The 23825-nt window shown below is 35.9% G+C and overlaps 1 protein-coding gene across 2 annotated transcripts in view; it reads left to right on the top strand.

Annotated features, from left to right (window-relative positions):
* The first annotated feature begins 17797 nt into the window (after window positions 1-17797).
* SEL1L2 (SEL1L2 adaptor subunit of ERAD E3 ligase) overlaps window positions 17798-23825 on the top strand; it is a 92645-nt gene continuing 86617 nt past the window's right edge. For both annotated transcript variants that reach the window (XM_036009553.1, XM_036009554.1), the window contains exons 1-2: window positions 17798-17894; window positions 21266-21428. In XM_036009553.1, coding sequence (XP_035865446.1) covers window positions 17845-17894; window positions 21266-21428 — 213 coding nt within the window. In that variant the 5' untranslated portion in view covers window positions 17798-17844. The remainder of the gene's footprint in view (window positions 17895-21265; window positions 21429-23825) is intronic.

The following is a 23825-nucleotide window of genomic DNA, read 5'->3' on the forward strand; positions in this document are numbered from 1 at the left end:
AATATGTATCTCTGTAAAGCTGTTTAATTTTCTCTCTTAAAATCTGCATTATTTTCTATTACTCAAAATTATGCCTTCAAAACTCTTCTTCCTTTTTCTTCCTTTCTATCCATTATAAATTTGTTGTAATGTGTAAGGCAGTAAGTACCAGCATTTTAGCTTTTTTTAAGCTCATGCAGTTGATATTGCCATGACAACTCACAGCAGAATAGTAAAACTGCTTAAATTCTCTCTTACTATTTTATTTATAACACTGAAATTTTAATGCTTGTCTCTCCATTTCAAATGACAATGCATTATTAGGTTTAAAGGTTTATTCATAAAATATAAATTGTTGAAGTAAAGTAAGTCATTTTTTATTTTAAAAAAGCAGGAACCAGAGTGATTACATTAAACTATTCCCATGAATAAATACATTTTTCACTTTCTTATCTTATTGTTTTTAAAGTTACACAACAAAATGAGAAAATCTTTTTCTTTGTAGATATCAGCGAATGAAATAAAACAATTTTTATCACATATTTTGGAACGAAGAAAATTGGTCAAAATAATCAATAATAAAGAAAATCTCATAGAAAAAAAGAAGAATCAACGTAAATTAAGAATAAAAGGAGTTCAAAGTAAAGATCTCTCAAAGACATATCAAAATTATTGTAAGTTGAATTCCCTGTCACATGTAAATTTAAAATAACTGTGTAATCTAGAATTTTAAAGCTACTTTTTTGAAAAGTCTTACATTTAGTAATATTTACATACTCAAAAGTCTTAAATCTGGACATTTCTGTCCCTTGTTTAGATTCAGAATTTGTACTGATGATAATAAGCAGTGTTGATAATTAGGGCTCACGGGGAAAATTCTCCAAAATTATGTGGCTAAAACATGTATCAGCTATTCTGCTAATAGAAACCCGTATACTTTGAAGAAAATTGAAACTAATGTAATGCCCTTTTTTTCCCTAGTCTATCTAAAACTCTCCCTAGCAAAGACATACCTGAATAATGCATAAATTTCTCTAGATGCAGGAATGGTGTAGACAATACAAACAATGTCTGCATAGATTCTGTGTGTAGGAGTTACCGAGTGTTCAAATATAAAATTTGAGTCAATTTCAACATTTTATTTAAGTCTGATGCATAGAAGCTTTTTGCTTTCTAACAGATATGTATGGATTTTATTTTATGAACATCTTACTTAAGAGAGGAAAACATTATTGACTGAAAAAATTAAGATCCATTTTTAATGGCAGTATAAAAATTATGTATACATATCTTTAATTTATTTTAAATCTAAATCATCATATACATTGTAACATTTCATTTGACCAGACCATTTTCGACTTAGAAACATGGCCAGTCTTTATTTAACATATGTCTACTGACTGGCATTTCTAGTATAAACCACACTCAAACTGCACCATCTAATGATTTCAGACTTTTAAATGAAATGAAAAACTAAAGACATTTATGGAGTAAACGAGGTAGAATCCTTCCAGCAGTTTTCAGACTCTTCCCCCACTCACTTATAGTTGCTTTACCTACACTTAAATTGGATAATTTTTCATGGCTCTCCTTTGTCAAGTTTTTTCATAGTATTTCAGTTACTTTACATAAACACATATTCATTCTGCATTTATATTCAATCAGTTTACATATTGTTTTATTAAATTCCATCATTATGATAAAAGTATAACTGGTATAAACAGGTTTAGGAACAAGCACTCCTGATTTTTGGTAAGCAAGAAGTGGGAACAGAAATTCACACAGGTACTAGAGAATCCTACTAGCTGTAAGCATTCGGTATGCTGTGGACTTGTGTAAGCTGGATAGAAGAAATAAAAAGCGTTGATTAATTTGGCAAATAAGGTAAGTAGAGGTTGTTTAAGAGAGCTTCTACAGTTTAAAAGAGTAAATAATGTCACCCTTCAAATGAGATTCCTTTCCTTTATATGCAAGGGGTTATATTATGACTAGTAATAGTAAATAACAAGCAAACTGTAACTGAGCATTTTCTATATTAAGTTCTTCATCTAATTTAAGACAATAAGTTACTATTGCCTCCACTTTATAAAATGTGAAACCTGCAGCACAGAGAAATACAATAATTTGCTTAGTATCATAACACTAATATTTAATAGGGAAACCGAGATTTGAACTTAGATGGTCTGGTGCCTAAATCCTCCAGCTCTTAGCCATTATGCCTTTCACAAAAGTCCGCTGAAAATATAAAGAGATTTTAATCCTATACATCTCAAAACAGTTTGGGGAAAATATTGAACTTACATGGTAAAGATGCTTCAATTTCCTGAGCACTAAATTTACTTGAAGGTTTTTGTGGAAATTTATAAAAAATGGTAAATAATTGAAATTTTTCTATTTTAGAACTAACAGCTAATAATGTATGTAATATATTTCAAAATGCACAATTGAGTTATTAAACCCAAGACTTTAAAAAAATGTCTTCCTGTCCTCCTGACACCTAGATAATGTACATGCATTCATTCCTGCATATCTAAATGTTCAAGGACATTTGAGAAGCCCTGCCTTACAAGTTATAATATTCTTTCATCAAGCTTTATGTAAATTAGAATATGTGTTGCTTTGGCCAGCGTGGCTCATTTGGTTGGAGCATCATCCAGTAAACTGAAAGGTCACCAGTTTGATTCCAGGTCAGGGCACATACCTAGGCTACAGATTTATCCACAGTGGGGGTGTGTACAAGAGGGAACTGATCAATGTTGCCCTCTCACATCGATATTTCTCTCCCTCTGTTCCCCTCTCTCTAAAAATCAACAAGCAAGTCCTAGAGTAAGAATAAAAAAAATTAGAAAATGTGTCCTTCTGATAGAAGTAAATAGAGAAAAGTATTACTGTTTGTTTGTATTATGAGAGTCTTGCTTCAACAAATATTTTTAAAATTTTTAAATCTCAATATTTTAAGAGTGCTTTTTTCCTTATTTACCTCAAAAGACTAACTTGATGCTCAGTTGAAGAGTGCTCTAGATATGACATAAGAATGTTGACATGTGTGTCACTCAAAGTATCAGGTTTTTGACAGGGAATCAATGGCACATTTAAACTGAATCATTTAAGGAAAGTTTAATAAAGGGACTATTTCCAAAAGTGCAGACAATATATAGGGAAACCACAAAGATTAGAACAGTAATGGCATTACCACCCTAGGCCTGAAGAGTCACAGGAGAGTGGTGGCTACTGGAATGCTGAGAAGGAAAGCAAAAAGAAATGTGGAGAGGCATCTGTGACAGAACTGTGACCTTAGGTCTAGGGACAAAGTCTACCTGCAGTAACCCAGAATGGAAAGCCACGGAATAAAATACTCCTACCTCAGGCTCTTCCTTCCCTCCATCCCTCCTGCTGGTGCCTTTCAGCCCAACCTGACCAGAAGCTGGAGGGGAAGGGGGTACATACATGTACCCCTCCACGTGTGTACCCCACATGGAGGGGTACAATCCATGTGGGTTAGTGTACCAGGGCACAGAACAGGGTGGAGTGGATCTGGGAAGGCAATCAGAAGACATTCAACATACCAGGTTTTCCAGACAAAGAAATTAGATGGCATAAACTAAAAGAATGGCTTTTAGTAGTACAGTTATTAAAAGTAAAATTTCAGAATTTTAGAATTAGAGAACTTTAGATGTCATCTAATCTAATATCATCTTTCATCAGGCATTCCTGGCATATGACAACAAACTCCTACTTAAATACTTGTGACTAAGCTCACTATTTTGTACAAAGCAGCTTCTAGCATTATTTAATTCATCTTTCATATGAAGTGCTTAACTTAGATTAAACCAAAATCACTTGCCAACAGTGGTCTTAAATATTAGTCTTTGTTTGTATTATATAATGGCAGTTAGAGCTGGGCAAAATAATCCTGCTATTGACTGCTCCATGCAGAGTACAGTGGCACTGTTACCCTACCTCACGGAATATTGTGTTTGTGCATATTGTTACTTGTTCTTGGCATCACTTACAGTTATGATGTATAATGAACTTACAACACATTGAAATATTTGCTCACCTAAAGTACTAAACCAGCGTATCAGTCAGGGCTCAACCAGAGAAAAATAACCAATAAGACTTGAGTTAAAGGATTTATTGCAAGGCAGTGGCTTACATGATTGTGTAGCTATCAGAAAAAGCAGGCCAGATCTCTCAGATCGGGAGCTGAAGCCACTGTTTACAGGTAGAATTTTTCTTCCTCAGGGAAACCCCAGTTCCATTCTTAAAGCCTTTCTCAACTGATTACATCAGGCTATCTGAGATTATCTAGTATAATCTCCCTTGCTTAATATCACCTGCTTATGGGTTTTACAAACATCTATAAAATACCTTCACAGCAACAAGTAGTGTTTCATTTAATACCTGGGAACTGTAGCCTAGTCAAGTGGACACATAAAATTGATCAGTACAGCCAGTTATCTTCCTATTCTTATATGTTCACCTAAATTTTTAAATCTAAGCATAAGATTTTATATTCATGTCTACTAAATTTTATTGTGTTCATTTTATAGTGTTATTCTAAGTCATTGATTACATTAGTCAATTTATCATCTATTCCAGTTTTGTCATTCAAAATATTGACAAGCATGACTTCCAATCTTTTGCTCAAGTTCTTATTAGAGAAGTTAGCAAAGCAGGGCCAAGTTTAGAGCCTAGAACCCACAATACTCCTAGATTTATATTTCTAGAATTATATTTATTCACTGACCAACCAGGTACAAATCTGCTTGTAATCAGGTTAAGAAAATAGAATATTATTTACCAGAATGCTTTGTACAGTGATCATTGACCTTGTTTGGAAAAATGGTTTAATACGCATTTGTGGATAGAAGGCAGACAAACATCCCTTTCTAATCCCTACCTCCAACCCCACACAGAAGCCTGTTGTCAGCTGTTCCCAAGAATTCAGGGATGGAAAGAAATTGCACTGCAGAAGCAGAAAGAGAAATCATGTCATTTTATTTTTGCAAGGGTGAGAATAGAGGAGAATAGAAGAAGAAATATGGAGGGCATGGAGGGGGAAAAAAAGCCAGAAAGATGGTTATTGGCTGTGCTAATTTGAGAAACCAATAAAATTTCAAAGTTGGGGACCTTTATTTATTTATTTATTTATTTAATATTCATCCTAGGACTTTTTCTTTCATTGCTTTAAGAGAGAGAGGAAGGGAGAGAGAAAAACATTGATACAAGAAAGAAGCACCAATTGGTTGCCCCATTTACATTCCCAAACCAGGAGTGAACCTGCAACCTAGGTATGTGTCCTGACGAGGAATGGAAGCTGTAACCCTTCAGTTACAGGACCATGCTCCAACCAACTGAGCCACTTTGGCCAGGGCCCAACTGATATTTTAATTCACTGATGCCTACGATAACCATCAGAGTGGTTTTTGTTATTGGAATTAATGATCTTCTGATTCTGCTCTATAAAATCTTTGGTAAAAATATACATTCCTCATAAATGCCTTGTAAGAGTGAATACTTGGGGGGAACACTCAAAGTGATGTTGAGTTACACTGTGGGTAGACGTGGAGGGTATGGAAATCTGTCACACAGTTTCAGTTGCAATTTCAATCCTGCCGCCTTTAGCACTTCCCAATCCCTCTTGAGAGTCCCTCCCCTCTGCCCAGCAGTCTGGCCAGACCCCCCCTGTTACACAAGGGCACTTCTCAGTAACACCATGAACTCTTTAGAGTCTGCTTATCAGGAAACACAACCTGCATACCATTTACTACCTTTCCTATTACTAAAAGTTTTACACAAATTTTATGTAAATGAGTTGATTTTAAAGAAAATTACTCAAGATATCTCATTCTAGGAAAATGGTCAGTTATTCCAGTATAAGAATTCTGCTTCTACAAATATCTAAAAATGATACTTAAAGCATAACAAACTTTTATTATTTTTTTAATGCAGAGTTGGGCTCATAAGAAACTGAAATCCTCAGGTGCTAGAAATGATGAAAATAAACATGTGAGTTGATGTTTTGGCAAGCTATGATCAGAACTGGTAATAGAGCCTTGAATTTTAAATCCTAGGCTGGGAATGTCAAAAAGATGTCAGGATTTTTGAGAATGGAATCAGAGTGAAAAGTTATGAATAAAGGTAGGAGTCTCATAGAGCTGTAAGTTCAGTGAAAGGGAAAATTAGGAAAAACAACCATCCACGCACCCATCATTATAGGCAAACACCAAGGGATCTCTTCCTCCACTTAGGCTCTCCCCAGGAAAATCAACTTCCTGGAAAAGCCAACAGCACAGCCCTACACCTTTTACAGATTTGAATTTATGCTACCTGATGTTTTTGGTGAACATTTTCAAGCCAATGTGTTAACATATATAATTCTTTTTCAATCAGTGAGATATTGAGTCTGGAAACCTGACAGAAGCAACACAAAACCAGCCCGGAAAAACATTTCCACAGTTCTTCCATTTAAAAAAACCTTGTTAGAGATGAACTAGCAAGAAAATTTTATAAAATTCACCAGTTAAAAAACTACTCAGTGAAAGTCAGTTTGCACATACATTACATGCACCTCACACATGCACACACACCGTATGTAAACCATACACCCCAAGTCTTGACATAGTAGAACAATAATGTGAAAAAAGTCTATGGACTAAATATAATATATTTAAAAATGGTTTAAAAAGTATAAGAAAAGGACAAAGCATCATGAAAAATAAGAATAGACATATATGTACAAAAAACAAGTGGAACTTAGAAATATGAAATGTTCATTAAAATTAAGCGAGTGTATAGGTAAAACATAAGATTAAACACTGTGGAAGAAAATTTTAATGAACCAAAGAAATATTAGAAGAAATTGCCCTGAATGCAGTCTAGGAAGAAACTATGGGTAAGGACAGAGACTCTTAGGTTAAAATAAAAACATTATAACTCAGATACATACTGTTTGCAACAGCTATTTTTAAAACATGACACAAAAAGACTGAAAGTAAATGTTTGGAAATGATATCCGAGGCAATACTATGCAAAAGAAAGCTAATACTAATATCAGGATAAAGGCATTTATAGAGAGAAAGAGCATCATCACATAGTGTTCAAAGGAACAATTCATCACAATGATATGATATCTGTGTTAAAAATTTCAGGAAAACTGGTTAATCCATGAGATCAATACAGTTTGGCAAAGTTAGCAGATTTAAAAATTAGTATATAAAAATTAAAACATTATTGTATATGAGATAAAAAATTAAAATGAAATTACAAAAAATTATTTTAAATAGCAATAAAAACTAAACATTATCTAAGAAGAAGCCTAACAAAAGATACATAAGGTATTTGAGAAAAAGAGGGAAAGTGTACAACTTTATTGAAGAACAAAAATACCTGAATAAATGAAGAGTAATTATGTTTTTGAATGAGAAGACTCAAAATTCTAAGAAATCATTTCTTGCCAAATTAATTATAAAATTGCCCAAAGGAGTTTTCATGGAATTTGACAAACTATTGATAAGAAGAATTTGCACTACTAGATTATTCCTATAAAAATATTTATAATATAAGCAGTGTGGCATTGGCACATGGGTTAAAGAGTCTAGAATCCCATATATACAGGAAAACTTGGTATATAAAAGAGGTGAAATTATAAATTAACTGGAAATGATAACCAGCTGTACATATGCAATTGGTTCTCATTTGGAAGAAGATTAAGATCAGATCTCATCCTCATATACAAAAGTAAATTCCAGGTAGGGTGGATTAAAGACCCAACCAAGTGAATATCAGAGCTTAATTGTTTTATTTAAAAATATGTTGGCATAAGAAAGAAGTTCTTAGAAAAGAAAAAATAAAACTGTAATGGCAAAATTCATAGTTTTTATATCATTACAAAAAAATAAGTTATTTTATAAAATGGAAAAATATCCCACAGACTAGAAAGTATTGAAACAAACATAGTCAACAATGAGTAAGTATTGGTTACATAAATAACACCTACAAAGCAATAGGAAAACCAAATTTAAAAATGAGAAAACAATACATATAGACAATTCTTAGAAGAAAACAACCAATGGCCAATAAAGATACTTAGAAATGCAAGTTTGATAGCAAATATTTATCATTTTTCACAGATTGGCAAAAATATGTCAGATAACCTCATGAGTGACCCAGAATATGATAAATTGGAAGCCTTATACATTCCTAATGACAGTATATATTTGGTACACGTCTTTGAAGACCAATTTATAATATCTCATGGCATTTAAAATGCATATATCCCACACTAAGAACATGTATTTTTACAAGTATATCCTATAGAAATTCTCACACATCTCTATAAGAAAGTGTGTGCAAAAATTTCCATTACAGAATTGGTTTTGGTAGCAGAGAAGTGGAAAAAAAATTTCTGTCTCTGGAATGGGTAGGATAAATAATAGAGGAATGAATTAATAAATGGGTCTATTAAAACAAAGACTTTTGACCAGACAGTTGGCAGTAGTTAAAATAAATGAATGAAGCCTACTTGTATCTAGTTGTATAAATCTCAAAAAGTGAAAAATCAAGTTGCAAAGGTATATAGAGTATGATGCTATTCATATAAAGTATAGAAATATTTTGGTTACATATATGTAATAAAAGAGCTACATAGCAACTTCAGGAAGATGGCTACCTCCTAAGCAAGAGCAAGGAAAAAGAATTTTGAATAGAGAGCCCAGAAGTAAACCCAAGTCTCTATGGTCAATTAATATTCAACAAAGGGAGCAACAGCATAAAATGGAGTAAAAACAGCCTCTTCAACAAATGGTGTTGGGAGAATAGGACTGGTACATGAAAAAAATATGAAACTAGACAACCAACTTACACCATACACCACAATAAACTCAAAATGGATAAAAAACTTAAAGTTGTGACACCATGAAAGTCCTAGAGGACAACATAGGCAGTAAAATTTCACATATACCACATAGCAATATTTTTGCCAATATATCTCCTAGAGCAAAGGAAATAAAGGAAAAAATAAACAAATGGGACTACATCAAATTAAAAAGCTTCTGCACAGCTAAAGAAATCATCATCAAAATGAAAATGGAGCCAACTGTATGGAAGAACATATTTGCCAGTGATACATTGGACAAGGGTTTTATCTCCAAAACATATAAAGAACTCATACAACTCAACACCAGGAAGACAAAAGATCCAATTAAAAAATGGACAAAGGATCTAAATAGACATTCTCCAAGGAGGACATACAGATGGCCCATAAACGTATGAAAAGATGCTCAAAATCACTAGCCTTCAGAGAGATGCAAATAAAACCATAATGAGATATCATCTCACACTGGTCAGAATGGCCATCATAAACAAATCTACAAACAACGAGTGCTGGTGAGGATATGGAGAAAAGGGGACCCTAGTACATTGTTGGTGGGAATGCAGACTGTTGCAGCCACTGTGGAAAACAGTATGGAATTTCCTCAAAGCACTAAAAATGCAAAACTGCCATTTGACCCAGCAATTCTGCTGCTGAGAATGTACCCTAAGAATCCCAAATCACCAGTTCAAAAGAATATAATGCACTGTTATGTTCATAGCAATGTTATTTACAATAGCCAATGTTTGGAAACAGCCTAAGTGCCCATCAGTAGATGAGTGGATAAAAAAAAGCTGTGGTACATTTACACAACAGAATACTACACAACAGTAAAAAAGAAGGAATTCTTACCTCTTGGGACAGCGTGGATGGAACTAGAGACTATTATGCTAAGTGAAATAAGCCAGTTGGTGAAAGAAAAATACCATATGATCTCATGTATAAGAGGAATCTAATGAACAAAATTAACTAATGAACAAAATAGAACCAAGGCACGGAAACATGGAACAGACTGACAATGACGAAAGGGGAGGTGGGAGGGGGATAATGGTTGAAAGACAGGGAAAGGATTAAAGAACGTATAAGAATGACCCATGGACATGGACAACAGTGTGGGAATTGACTGTGGGAGTAGGGGGACATGGGCAGAGGAGGGCAGAGGGAGAAAAATTGGGACAACTGTAATAGACTAACAATAAAAAATCTTTAAAAAAAAGAATTTTCAGAAGAGGTTTTGGGTGTGTCCATACAGGGATACCTAAAACAAACAAGGCAAAATGCTAAATTATATATGTAAAAGTAAAAGTTAATATACTTTCTGGATTTTTTTGTGTGATTGAAATATTTCATGATAATTTTTTAAAGAAAAAAATGGAGCTTAGTACCACTTGCCTCAAATAGTATCTACATATGAATGTATTAAATATATTAACTATCAAAATTTTAGTTTGTATGTGTACCACTTAAAATTATCTTATGTACCCTTTGGAAAACAGTAACCTAAGGTGGTACAAATAAGCAGCTAAGTGTCAACTCAGCCACTTTCAGCAGACACTCTTGCCCCCCAGAGAGCCATGAATACAGCATGTCCCCATCTTTCTGTTGGCCCTCTGTTCCCTTTCATTACCAAAGAGCCTACCATTATCCAAGGCCTCCCAACAGGCACTGGCGTCTTACATAATCATTTCCAAACCAGATACTATCCATTGTGTATAATGATGCTCTGAATCAAAACCAGGTTAAATCATACCTATTGAATTCTTCTGGGAAAAGTAGATTTATATCTTGTATTTCTTACACAGATTTACATCAGAAAAGAGTCAAGATAAAAAGAGATATGAATCATCTAATGTGAAAAATGATGTATATGAAACATTTCTCAATATCAGATAAAGTATTACTATATAAATAAACAACACATTGTCTAAAATACTTAGAACAAATTACAATAAATTTATTTTTAAAATATATTTTGGACCCACTTTGCAAAGTTTTCACCAGTTGATAGTTTCTTTCACTTATCATATGGTTCTGCATATTATGTGACTCTGAGAAGCAGCATTATGAGCACAGACCCTTGAGTCAGAGTGCCTAGCTTTAAATCCTCATTTGCCAGGTACCAACTATATGGCCTTGGGCAGGCTACTTAACCTCTCTGTACCTACATCTCCTCATTTATAAACTTAAAATGATAATAGCTGCTTCCTTTTACAATCAATGAGAAAACTGCCTGGTGCCTAAGTGCTTTACAAATATTAGCTCCTACTATAACATAATATACATTGGTTTTGATTCTTCACTAGTTTTATAAACCACACTTCTTTCTGCTGAATTAAGAGTTTCAATATTAGATTTAATATCGAATTAAATCTAAGTCAGAATCTTGTTATTTCAAGTTTTGCTTAGCAGATATTTAAAGAGGAAAATTTTATTTTACTCATAATACAGTTTATCTATAAGTATTATCTATAAGTATCTATAGGTGTCCTAACAATACAAGTGGAGATATTTATGTTTGACAACAATGATCTGGAAGCAGTATAAATAAATCTGATTTTTGTAAATATCTGTGATCTTATTCAGGTGCATTTGAGTTGATTGCATCTATGTCTAATTCTTTTTTGAGTCATTCTTTCTAGGATGTTATTTTTAGTAATGGATCATTATTTTTCCTCCTTATCTGGGATTGTTACACATTAAAGGCAAATGTGAAGATCTCTTCTAATGTACTATTTAGAAAATCAGAAGCTGAAGTTGATTTATATTAAATACAATTGAATTTAGATAAGAAGGGTGTAGTGTCTATATAGACAAGATTTTCCACAGGGTAAAGACTTTCCCCTTTTTATCACTTTGTATCATTTTATGATGAAAGCACCTGATTTTAGTCAGATTAAAAGACAGTTCAATTGTTAATTTCTTACTCATTTTTAATATATTTTATTGATTATACTATTACAGTTGTCCCACTTTCCCCCCTTCACTCCCCTCCACCCTGCACACGCCCTCCCACCCACATTCCCCTCCTTTAGTTCATGTCCAGGTGTCATACTTATAAGTTCTTTGGCTTCTACATTTCCCATACTATTCTTACCCTCCCCCGGTCTATTTTCTACCTACCATTTATGCTACTTATTCTCTGTACCTTTTCCCCCTTTCTCCCCCTCCCAGTTCCCTGTTGATAACCCTCCATGTGTTCTCCATTTCTGTGGTTCTGTTCCTGTTCTAGTTCTTTGCTTAGTTTGTTTTTGTTTTTGTTTTAGGTGTGGTTGTTAATAATTGTGAGTTTGCTGTCATTTTACTATACATGTTTTTTTTTCTTCTTTTTCTTAGATAAATCCCTTTAACATTTCCTATAATAAGGGCTTGGTGATGATGAACTCCTATAACTTGACCTTGTCTGGGAAGCACTTTATCTGCCCTTCCATTCTAAATGAAAGCTTTACTGGATAGAGCAATCTTGGATATAGGTCCTTGCCTTTCATGACTTTGAATACTTCTTTCTAGCCCCTTTTTGCCTGTAACGTTTCTTTTGTGAAATCAGCTGACAGCCTTATGGGCACTCCTTTGTAGGCAACTTTCTCCTTTTGTCTTGGTGCTTTTAAGATTCTCTCCTTATCTTTCATCTGGGGTAATGTAATTATAATGTGCTTTGGTGTGTTCCTCCTTGGGTCCAACTTCTCTGGGACTGTCTGAGCTTCCTGGACTTCCTGGAAGTCTATTTCCTTTGCTAGATTGGGGAAGTTCTCCTTTATTATTTGTTCAACTAACTTTTCCACTTGTTGCTCTTCCTCTTCTCCTTCTGGTACCCCTATAATTCAGATGTTGAAACATTTAAAGATGTCCTCCTGGAAGTTCCTAAGCCTCTCCTCGTTTTTTGTGTTTTTTTTTTTTGAATTCTTATTTCTTCATTCTGTTCTAATTGGATGTTTCTTTCTTCCTTCTGGTCCACTCCACTGATTTGAGTCCCAGTTTCCTTCCCATCACTATTGGCTCCCTGTACATCTTCCTTTATTTCACTCACTTAGCATAGCCTTCATTTTTTAATCTAATTTGCAACCAAATTCAATCAATTCTGTGAGCATCCTGATCACCCGTGTTTTAAACTGTGCATCTGATAAGTTGGCTACCTCCTCATCGCTTAGTTGTATTTTTTCCGGAGCTTGGATCTGTTCTTTTGTTTGGACCATTTTTTTTTTGGTCTTGATGCACCTGTTATGTAGTAAGGGGTGGAGTGTTAGGTGTTCACGAGGCTGGGGCTACCCATGTCGCTGGGTTGTGATGTTGTATGTGGGGCAGGGTTCTGAGAGGGAACAATGGTGCTTGCTCTGCTGTCAGCAGGATTTCAGTTACTTCCCTTACTTCCCACAAGCAAATTGGGCCCTTCTGGTGCTGAGTCCCATGTGGGTGGGTTTGTGTACATTCTAGGACCCTGTGGGTCTCTCCAACGAACTCTGCTTCAAGGCTGGGAGTTTCTCACATCACTGCAACCCCCCACAGGTGTTTTCAATCAATGATTCGAGGCTTGATTTCCCAGCACTGGGTCCCTGGGTTGAGTGGTCTATCTCTCCCTCTAGTTTCACCTGGTTTATCTGTGTGCAAATGTGGGACCACACAGTCCACCAGCTGCCTTTCACGCTGCACCTCATTCCACAATCCACTGCCTTGCTGGGTCCACCAGCCACCACTTTGCTGTGAGCCCTCTCTGCCCAGGCTGCCCAACTGTGCCCCTCCTACCGGTCTGGATGAATGTGTCTTCTTTAACTTCTTGGTTGTCGGATTTCCATGCAGTTGAATTTTCTGTCAGTTCTGGTTGTTTTTTGCTTTTTTAATTGTTGTCCTTCTTGTGGTTGTGTGAGGAGGCACAGTGTGTCTACCTACGCCTCCATCTTAGCCGGAAGAGCACTCAGTCATTCTTTATGTGGTTCAGGATGTTAGTTGTAACTTGAGATTTAAAATAATAAATTATTCTTTTTCCTTTTATTTTTCTAGATGACTTAGATGGTGTTTATTGAAATATTAAAGTTTTAGATTTTGTGGTACAACTTCTGAAAAAGTGAGGAATGAAAGATAAGGCAAGGGAAGGAGCTAAGTAAAGATAGGCTTTCAGAAGTTTAGAACTTTGAAGAGTGAATTGCCCTAAAGGATTGCCCCTGCCCATATGCAAGGGGTTTGGGCTGTTTTACCCCACATTAGTCAATAACTATCAGCCACCAGCACCTGAAGGGTTAAATATCCACATTAAAGACCTTGCCTTATCTCCTAAACCTCCTCAATTCCAGTCATCTTTGTCTCTATTTCTCCTCAGCCTTTTACCAGCCACTTGTAGAGCTATTTCACCAATATGACTTCAGACTTCAAAATAACCTCTGATCAACGTCCCCTTCCTGCCACTTCTCTCTTTCTCCAACCAACGTGCCTTCACCTTCACAATTACCTCAAGTCCCTCCTCTCGCTCCCTCTTTACTCCTCTGAGGACTCTGTCAGTATGGTTTCCTTCCACAGCCAGCCTGCAATTCAAGCCACACTGACACCTGCCCCCACAATCATTTCATACCCATGGTTCATTTACATAGACTATTGCCTCCAAATGAAATTCCAGTTTCATCTTCCTGGCCTGACAAACTCCTACACACCTTTCAAGAACTCTCTAAAATGTCACTTCACCTGTGAAGATTTTTTTTGCTTAGCCAAGGAAAGATGCCTGGAGTGGGCATTTGCTATTTGGGAGCCTTCCATCAACCATTTCACTTTTCTCACCATCCCAAGTTCCTTTTAAGGAATTAAGTCTTCCGCAGTGGATAGATTGTTAGGAATATAATAAGCCTGTCTTCCCTAACTCGATTCATCAGATTTGCCCTCCATGAAGTCCAGAGCAGAGAGGAAAAAAGTCCTAAAAGGATTGGATTCTAGTCTATTCCATAGCAGCATCTGCCTTTCTGCTTCCAGGGATGCTTTTGATTCCTGACCAACCTCACTGATTCTATGAGCCTTCAACACCCCCTCAATAAGTTCCTTTTGCTTACGTCAATCAGATTAGGTTTGTGTTACTTACAAAGAAGGCTCCTGCACTCCCACAGTGCCTTATTACATAGTGTCTACCACATGGCATTGTAGTTTTTGGTAAACATGTCTGTCTCTATGACCAGGTAAGGCAGTGTCTTGATCATATATGTGAATACAATATCTAGCACTGTTTCTAACACATGATGAGTGTTCAATTCATACCAACTAAATGAATATATAAATGTAAATGTATGAATGACAGAGAATAAGTTGTCTCCAGCTGTCCTCTTTCTTATTAATATCTGAAACAAGAAAGTGGGCCCTTTTGTTCCAAAGATTTGCTTTTTGTCATCATAAACAAGAGTCTGTATGAATTCCACAAGGACAAGTGATAGGGATTGAGGCATAGATTTGATTAGGGAAATTTATAGTTGAAGGGTCAGCATGAGAAGGCATAGGTTCCCAGTTCTCCCATCATCCCACAGAAAGGTGAATTGGATCCAGGGTTTGCTGCATACATGGGCAGTCTGTCTGCTACATTGCCTACTTAGAGTATAATCATAAAAACAAAATAGCCTTCTCAGAGGTAAGCTACTTGGGCATCTGACTGCCTGGAAAAGTCAGATGTCTAGCGTCTAAAGACCTTAGGGGCCCATGGGAAACTGCAGTCCCTCCTACATTTGAAATGTAGCCACTGATCTGATAGAAAGTTGAGGTTTGGATGCATTCATTCTAATGCGGAGAAGGGCAGCTTGTTTTCCATGTGATGGGGAGTTGGCATCTCTATTAGTTTGGTGGGGCTGCCATAACAAAATAGCACAAAGAGGGTAGTTTGAACAACAGAAATTTGTTTATTCAGTTCTGAAGGCTAAAAGTCTATGATTAGCAGAGTTGGTTTCATTCTATAGCTTCTCTCCTTGGCTTATAGATGGCCACCTTCTCACTGTATCCTTACATAGTCTTTTCTCCATGCCTGCATGCCCATGGTGTTTCTTCCTCCTCTCATAGGAACACCAGTCATATTGGATTAGGGCCCTTCCCCACTGGCCTCATTTTAATGTAATCACTTCTTCAAAGACCTTATTTTTTCCAAATAAAAGTATATTCTGAATTATTGGGGATTGAAACTTCAACATATAAATTTGGGGGGACACAATTGGGCCTGTCATAGTATCTAGGTTAGATATGGTATCATGATAAGACTGCAGAAGTAATAAAATGTCAAGAACTGTCTATAACTTATGTCTCCGACAAACACTAAAATATAAGATCATCTAGTTGGAGCACATTCCACCCTTGCTGCTGTCTTAAATAGTTCTATGGCACACCTACTCTGTCCCCATTTATTCTTACTGTCCATCCCAACACTTCAGTCAGCTTACAGCCACTATAAGGACAGAACAACAGAGTCCTTAGTTGGCCATTCAGAGGACTTCAGACTCATGAAGATACTTTACATTAAGTTCAGAGTGGTCTCAAATCATTTCCTTACTGCTTTTTCCAAATTTGGGAACAATAAAAAGAAAATTAAAGTATTGTCAGATAACTTTATCTGATAATTGAGACTTTTATAGTAAAGAAAACTCAAATTTTAATATATTTGGTCATCACAACATGGATTACAAATAAAAAGTAGAAGCCATGGGTAGATAGTGGTAAATCATTATTCTTATGTATATGCATGCAGTCAACCTTTAAAAATGTATTCTTGATCTTTGAAAGCATGGTAATAGGAACAATTGCTATTCCATACACAGATTAGTAGACTTTTTCCCATTATCTTTCCTCCTTAATCATGAGTATAAATAACACTCATATAACTCAAAGCAGAAATTAGATGCTAACATGTCTGGTATTAGTAGGTTGATTGAATAACAAACTGAACAACTCAGAGAGATTATCAGGTAGAAGAAAAACAAGAAGCACTTAAAGTTCTTTGTGGTCTTTTTAATGAGGCATCAAATCCCGGAATGCCTTTCATTTAAAATGATTTCACAAGGGGTTCATCTAATCAGAGGTTTCATGGAGTGTTGTAATGGACTTCAAGAAGCACTGTGAGTTTGCAGAAGGGTGTGTGTGTGTGTCGGAGTGGGGTGGAGGACTATAATGCTAACCAGCTTTCCCCATCTGTAAATTGGTGATAATGTTTTGAAAATTGTGAGGTGTTATATAAATGTTTGAGAAATACCATGATTGTAGCAGGTAAAATTCTATTTCTTTATTTTTATTAAGTCCTATAAAATTTACTCTGAGCTCCCATCCCACAAGGCAAGTTATCATTGATACTCTTTCTGTGTGTCTTCCCTAAGGTTCTACGCGTGGCGCACTTACTTTTCCCTCTTTTATTCCTGATAGTCATCCCCAACAGTTCTCAGACAGTCTAAAAAGGTCTTAGGAAGTTTCCAGGGGAGGAGGAAGAGGTCTTAGGCAGAGCAAAATTTTCACCTCCAATTTTGGGCGCACATCTGTCATCTTGGAGATGCCCATTGTCTATGTCCTTCCTCATGTTCTCCTGGGATATTATAGCCCTGAGGTTTATGGCCCATGCTCAAATAAGGGAGTCTGAGAGCTGAGAGGCTGGGGTCTAAGATCCAGCCACTAGAGTATACCCAGCAAACTCTTCTCTTGGAGTCCTTGCTTCCTGCCTTCAGTTTGCAGGACTTTGTATCCCTTTTCCACACTGGAATATCTCTTTCTCTTCTACCATCAGAGGCATCTCTGTCTCCTCCACCCTTCAGACCCTTTCACAAAAGACAGGAAGAGGGTGCTTTTGTAAGCAGTTTCCACCTTCTGACCAAAAGTAAAGTGATTTTTCTTGAAGTGAAGATTAAAAAATAGGGAACATAAAACTCAAACTAACATACTAGCACATTATTTTTAAAATATAAAGCACAAAAATAATGTTACTTTTCCTTGTTTGTCCATATACAGTAAGAAAGCAAGCAAAGAAAAATTTCAGAGGTGAAGGTGAGCAGCTATTTAAGATGGGCATCAAGATTCTCCAGCAGTCTAAAAGCCAAAAACAAAAAGCAGAGTAAGTCTTTACCCAGTTACATAAACCAAGTTAAATTTCCAGCTTGAGAAAAAGAAGACTCCAAAATCTAGGTTGTCATTAAAATTTTATTGAAATAACAAATAAGTGTATTTGCCCATAGCTTTTCTTTTTTAAATGACCAAATAGTATTTTAAAAATCCTACAAATTATCAGCCTAAATAAATAGAACTATATGTGAGATTGTGGTTTCTCCACATTAAGTTAAATGAAGAATTAAGGCACTTACCTGAGCATTCAGGTAAAAATATTCTCTTTTGGCTTTTTATTAGATATTCCAAATGAAATTATAATAAATATGTGTTGTTTAAATTACAGTAGTTGTTTTAAAATGGCTTATTCTACCTAACTAAACATTTGTTCAGCACTTCTGGTTTTAAAGCACTTTCATGTATATGATCCCATTTTATCCCCAAAACAGACTAATGAGTTAAGAGCTTCACTCTTCCCCATTAAAAAGTTGAAAACAGGGAATCAAGGATGTTAAATTGAGATGATCACAAATACAAAGCAGGGAAGTGACTAAGCTGTGTGTGTCCATTTTTTCCCTTGTCTACTTGTCTTCAAGGGGGTCAGAAATATCTTCTCCCCTCCGTAGAGGGGCACAGTATGAGGTCACCCCTCAAGTCTCTAGTTAAAACTCCTGCATCAAATCCTAGCTCTACCATTTACTGGCTATGTGATCCTGGGCAAGTTACTTAACCTCCCATTGCCCTAAATAATATAGTCAAGTTCTTAGAATAATGCCTGACACACAGTAACCAGGAGATAAGCATTTATTTTTATCTCTAGTCCTCTAACCAGTAAGTGGAAGATGTGGTATAAAAAAAAGCAAATGTGTCTTGAACCAATAGTAGAAAGGCCAGGCTCTGCACTCCCAAGGAGGCATCTTTTGTTTTCAGGCAAATTAAGCAAACTTATTAGCCCTGGAGGAAGCGTCCCAATGCTGTATTAGCCAGCCCTAGAGAGGCCAACAGCAGAATCCATGAATTCTTTCTTAAAACTCAAAGCAAGTGTAAGAGTACAGAGGATGGGGGCAGGCAGTCCACTATGAACCTGGTTATAACAACATCAGCAACTGCCATTTAAAAGTATCTGTCCTGGGCTAGTTAATGTTCTAGGCATTTATGTGTGTGATATTATTCATTGCTTATTATTATATGATTAGACATAGATTATTATCCCCAAATTACAGAGGAGGAAAAGAAACATCAAAAGGACTTTGTAATTCTGCCAAAGTCAAAAAAGAAAGAAGGGCATTGGTTCTCTCACTCATTCATTCAGCCTCTTTGTACGTATGAGAGGAAAATCACTGAATTAGTCAGCGTTATTGGACATATAGACAGATGTTAAGCAAGCATGTCAGGGAAACACAAACTTGTCTGAAAGAGTTAAGAAGCCTCAGTGACAACCAGGGTTAACTACCATTAAAAATTACTCTCCATCAGCAAAGAAATTTTGGGAGCCATACTGCTACCCCACACCAATTTTCTGATGTGTTCTAGAGAGGTATTTAGCCTCCCCCTTCCCCAGCACCCACCTTAGTGTCTAATGCCAAATCCTTTAGAGATAATCAAGATACCTAACTGAACTTTCTTTCTGGGATATGTTCCTGCTGCCCAGTTTTACCTACTTTTTTTCCTTTTGAGAATGGCAGCCCAGATTTTAATCCTACCTAATTTACCAACAACTTTCTCCAGCCTTGGGTCCTGCTTCTAGTATCCGTTATATCACCTTGACTTTCCTGGCAGGGGATCTATATACCCACCTCTCCCTTGGAATCAAAGACACATAGTAGGGTTGGCTTTGCAACCTATTGCTGCCACCAGGACCAGTGAATGGATATATCTTACTGCTGGCTCCTTCAGTCCAAGTTTTCTCTGCAGTGGTCCATGTTGATGCCCTTCAAGTCTGAGCATCTCAAAAGGCTATGCAGTTGCAACAACAAGCCATGTGACAAAAGGGCTTTAGGAGTCTGTATCCTGATGTCAAATGTATCCCTAGATGCTAGACGTTTGCATTCATTGACCTTTGAGACCTTCTATCTTATTTGTTTTCTGTTCCCCCAGAATCCCAGCAAGCTCTGACAATATTTTTGCCATCCAGAACCCTAATGTCTGTCTATATATCACTCAGTACCATCTCTTTTTGTCCATTCTATTCTGCTCCAGTCTTTTACAAAGAGCAGGTTATTTTAGTATCCATCTGGAAAGATGGTGTATAAAGCTGAGTCTCCTAATCCTTCTGAGTTGGTAGCAATGGTAGATATGTGCTTGTTCCTGCATTTGATTCAAGGTCACAGGTAGGGGTTAGTGCTTTCTTGTCTTACCACTACAAAAAAGTAAGTTATAGTAGTAAAAATTAATCCCAAAAGTACTCTGTGTCTCTGACACAAGTTTTGGCCTTGCAAGTCTCTCTATCATTTCTATTATACAGATCAGGTTCAAGTGACTTCTGACCCCTCAGAAAATGCAATGTAAGGCAATCCTATGGCATCTAAATTTGCAATCACTAAGCTTTCATACCATCTACCCACTAATTATAGGACAAAAATTACAATACTATAAAATTTTAGAACCTATGCAGTAGTAGTAGTAACTAAATTTATTGTGTATTTTCTCTGTACCAGTTGCTGTACCTAACACTACATATGGATTATCTGACCGAATTTTTCCAGCAACCCCATGAAATAGGCACTATTATTATCCCCATTCCATAGATGAGGGAGGCACAGGGAAGTAAGTAAACTGCCCAAAACTCTCAAACTAGTAAGTGGTGGAGCTAGGGTTTGAACCCAGGCTGTCAAACTCTAGATCTCTTATAACCATCAGTTTTTGTTAGGTTATTGTTTTTTTACACAGCCAGGCTTTGATCTGCTGAAGAATATGTTGCATTTTTTAAAATTATCTTAGAATATTAATGGACTCTTGTTCTCAAACTAGTAACATCCTTGATGTGACATACCATTTTTTACTATTTTAATTGATTTCTATAATATATTTGAGTTCATTTTATAAAACAAGTACTCACGGTGAACTTGCAGTTTGCTATCTTAGGATAAGTACCTCAATTTTTCACTTCACTTCACTTGGTATATAAGCTTGAAACATAATGTATCCTATATATTTCTACTGTTTTTATCAGCTTCACTATTTGTCAGATATAATGCAATTATAATCATAGAATAATCTAGGAGTAAAAAAAATCTACTCATCTAGGGATGTAATGGACCTCAGCTAAACTGTATTGTTAAGAACAATCATAACAGAGTCCTAGAGACAAGCAGTATGAAGGAGGGGACGTAAAATTGCATTTTTGATAATCAAACTTCTAACTTTATATTCTTGAAACAGAGCCTACATACTCTTTGCCAAAGCAGCTGACATGGGAAACTTGAAAGCTATGGAGAAAATGGCTGATGCTTTGCTATTTGGAAATTTTGGCATGCAAAACATAACAGCAGCTATACAATTATATGAGTCTTTGGCTAAAGAAGGATCACATAAAGCCCAAAATGTGAGTTTTGGAAGAAAAATGAAATATTAATTAGCTACATTCTGAGATAAATATAGGCAAGTAACCTATAAAAGGGGTTGGACAATAGTATTTTCATTCTATTGTGTGAGCCCAAACCTAGGGAAGTTACTGTAACACACTAAAATAGTATAAAATCAGGACAGGGACACAGATGTAGCCCTGGGAAAATTCTTACAATTGCATAGGTAGCCTTCATGAATGGAACAGAACTACTTTCTAATCTACCTTCCCATCTTTCATGTCCATGTATATGTTTTGAGATAAAAAACTCCAAATTTCTAACATAAATGTTATGTAAAGTATATTCACCTATACAAAGAAATACAGAACTAAATCTATTACTTAGGATGATGTTTTCTGGGTTTTTACATTTGAAATATTTTATAAGATAAATATATTTCCTTTTATATTTTAAGAAATGCATTTCACTTTGTTCTAAGAATAACATTAAGTCTTTCATAGAAAATCTGGAAAACAGAAGAAAACCCCTTCATAAGTCAACTATCCTGACTGAATTATATTTGCCCTCAGCTTCTCCCTCTCTGTCTGCATCTTTCTTTTCACATAATCCTAATCACAATGCAAGTGTATATATCATTTTGTTTCTGGCTACTTTCACTTAATGCTAGAGCAAAAGCCTGTTTTCATGTTGCTAGTCTTTTTAATGAAAATATTTCTTTCTAGTTACAAAGAAATTCATGCTTATTACAAAAAGAAATCTAAGAATTCAGGAAGTCTGAAGAAGAAAGTAAATGTTGTCTATAAGCTTTCCTCCAAGAAATTTATTTTTTAACCATCTAATAAACTGCAGAAGCTAGGCTTTAAAATCAGAAACACAAGTTTGAATCTACTCTGCCACTTGCTTATTGTGAAGCTACTTAACAAAACCCTTTCCCCTTCTTCCTTATAAGAATTTGACCTTTTGTCCACTTTCTAGTTCTGTTGCCCTGGTAATTCGATCGGAATTAAACATTAATTGTGTTCTAGGTAGCATTGATTGTATTTGAAATGACCTCTGATTGGCAGACTTCCTTCTTTAGACTGGGAGAAATGAACTATAAATACCTGATGGTGGTGATGGTGGTAGTGATTCCTACAGAGACCCTGAACCCTGTATTTGTGGAGTTGTTACATGGGAAATGACATTTTTATGTCAGATTGGCTCCCACACCTACCCAGTGTGGATCTCACTCCTTGGGTCTGAGTCATCATCTGAGGGACCAAAGATGATGGCTGTTATAAGATTGTGCAAATTGCTGCAAAGACTCCCACAGGAAGGAGGGCCTGATGCTGCCTTCTGGCAAACTGTGGTTCCTGTGCTATGTCCACCTGAATAGACTGTTGATAAATGTAGTTTGTGGGAGCCTTGTGAATCTGTATGTTTACTTGAACCAGAAATTGTACCACAAGTTCAATGATGGTAGGACAATCTCTCTAATTTCTATTTGTAGAGTTAGGATACTGACAAAACACTGGGAACCATCAGTCTGTTCTATGTATCCATGGGTCTGTTTCTGTTTTGTTTGTTCATTTATATTGTTCTTTAGATTACACATATAAATTAAAACATGTTATTTGTCTTTCTCTGACTGACATTTCACTTAGCCATAATACCGTCTCTAGGTCCATACATGCTATTACAAATGGTAAGATTTCATTCGTTTTTATGGCCAAGTAATATTCCATTGTACATATGGATGGAACTGGAGAGTAGTATGCTAAGTGACATAAGTCAGGTGGCAAAAGACAACTACTATATAATCTCACATATAATAGGAACATAATGAACAAAACAAACAAATGGAGGAAAGAAGGGGAATAGTCTAGTTAAAGGACAAGTATAAATGACCCATGGACATGGACGACAGGGTGGGGAATGACTGGGGGAGCAGTGGGTGGGTGGGGCAGTGAGGGAAAATTGGGACAACTGTAATAGAACAACAATAAAAAATTGAGAATAGAACAAATAGTCATGGGAATATAAAGTACAGCATGGGGAATATAGTCAATAAGATTGTAGTTACTAACTATGGTGCCAGGTTAGTACTGGAAACTTTGGGGGGAATACATTTTCAAGTACATGGTTGTCTAACCACTATGCTATACACCTGAAACTAATACAAAATACTGGTAATACTGAATGTAAACTGTAATTTAAAAAAACACTGGGTACTGTGTCTATCTGGTCTTTAGTTGTAGCTCTACAATAACGCAGTGCCTGGGACAAGAAATATAATGAATCATATATTTACATATAATTAAATATATGTGCAATTAATTAATTGTATAATAATTATTATTACATAATGATTAACAGTAAAATGATTAATGGAGTTACTGTGGGAATTACAATAATAAAATAATTGTGAGGATTAA

Source organism: Phyllostomus discolor, chromosome 9, assembly GCF_004126475.2.
Source record: "Phyllostomus discolor isolate MPI-MPIP mPhyDis1 chromosome 9, mPhyDis1.pri.v3, whole genome shotgun sequence".
NCBI classification, from domain to species: Eukaryota; Metazoa; Chordata; class Mammalia; order Chiroptera; family Phyllostomidae; genus Phyllostomus; species Phyllostomus discolor.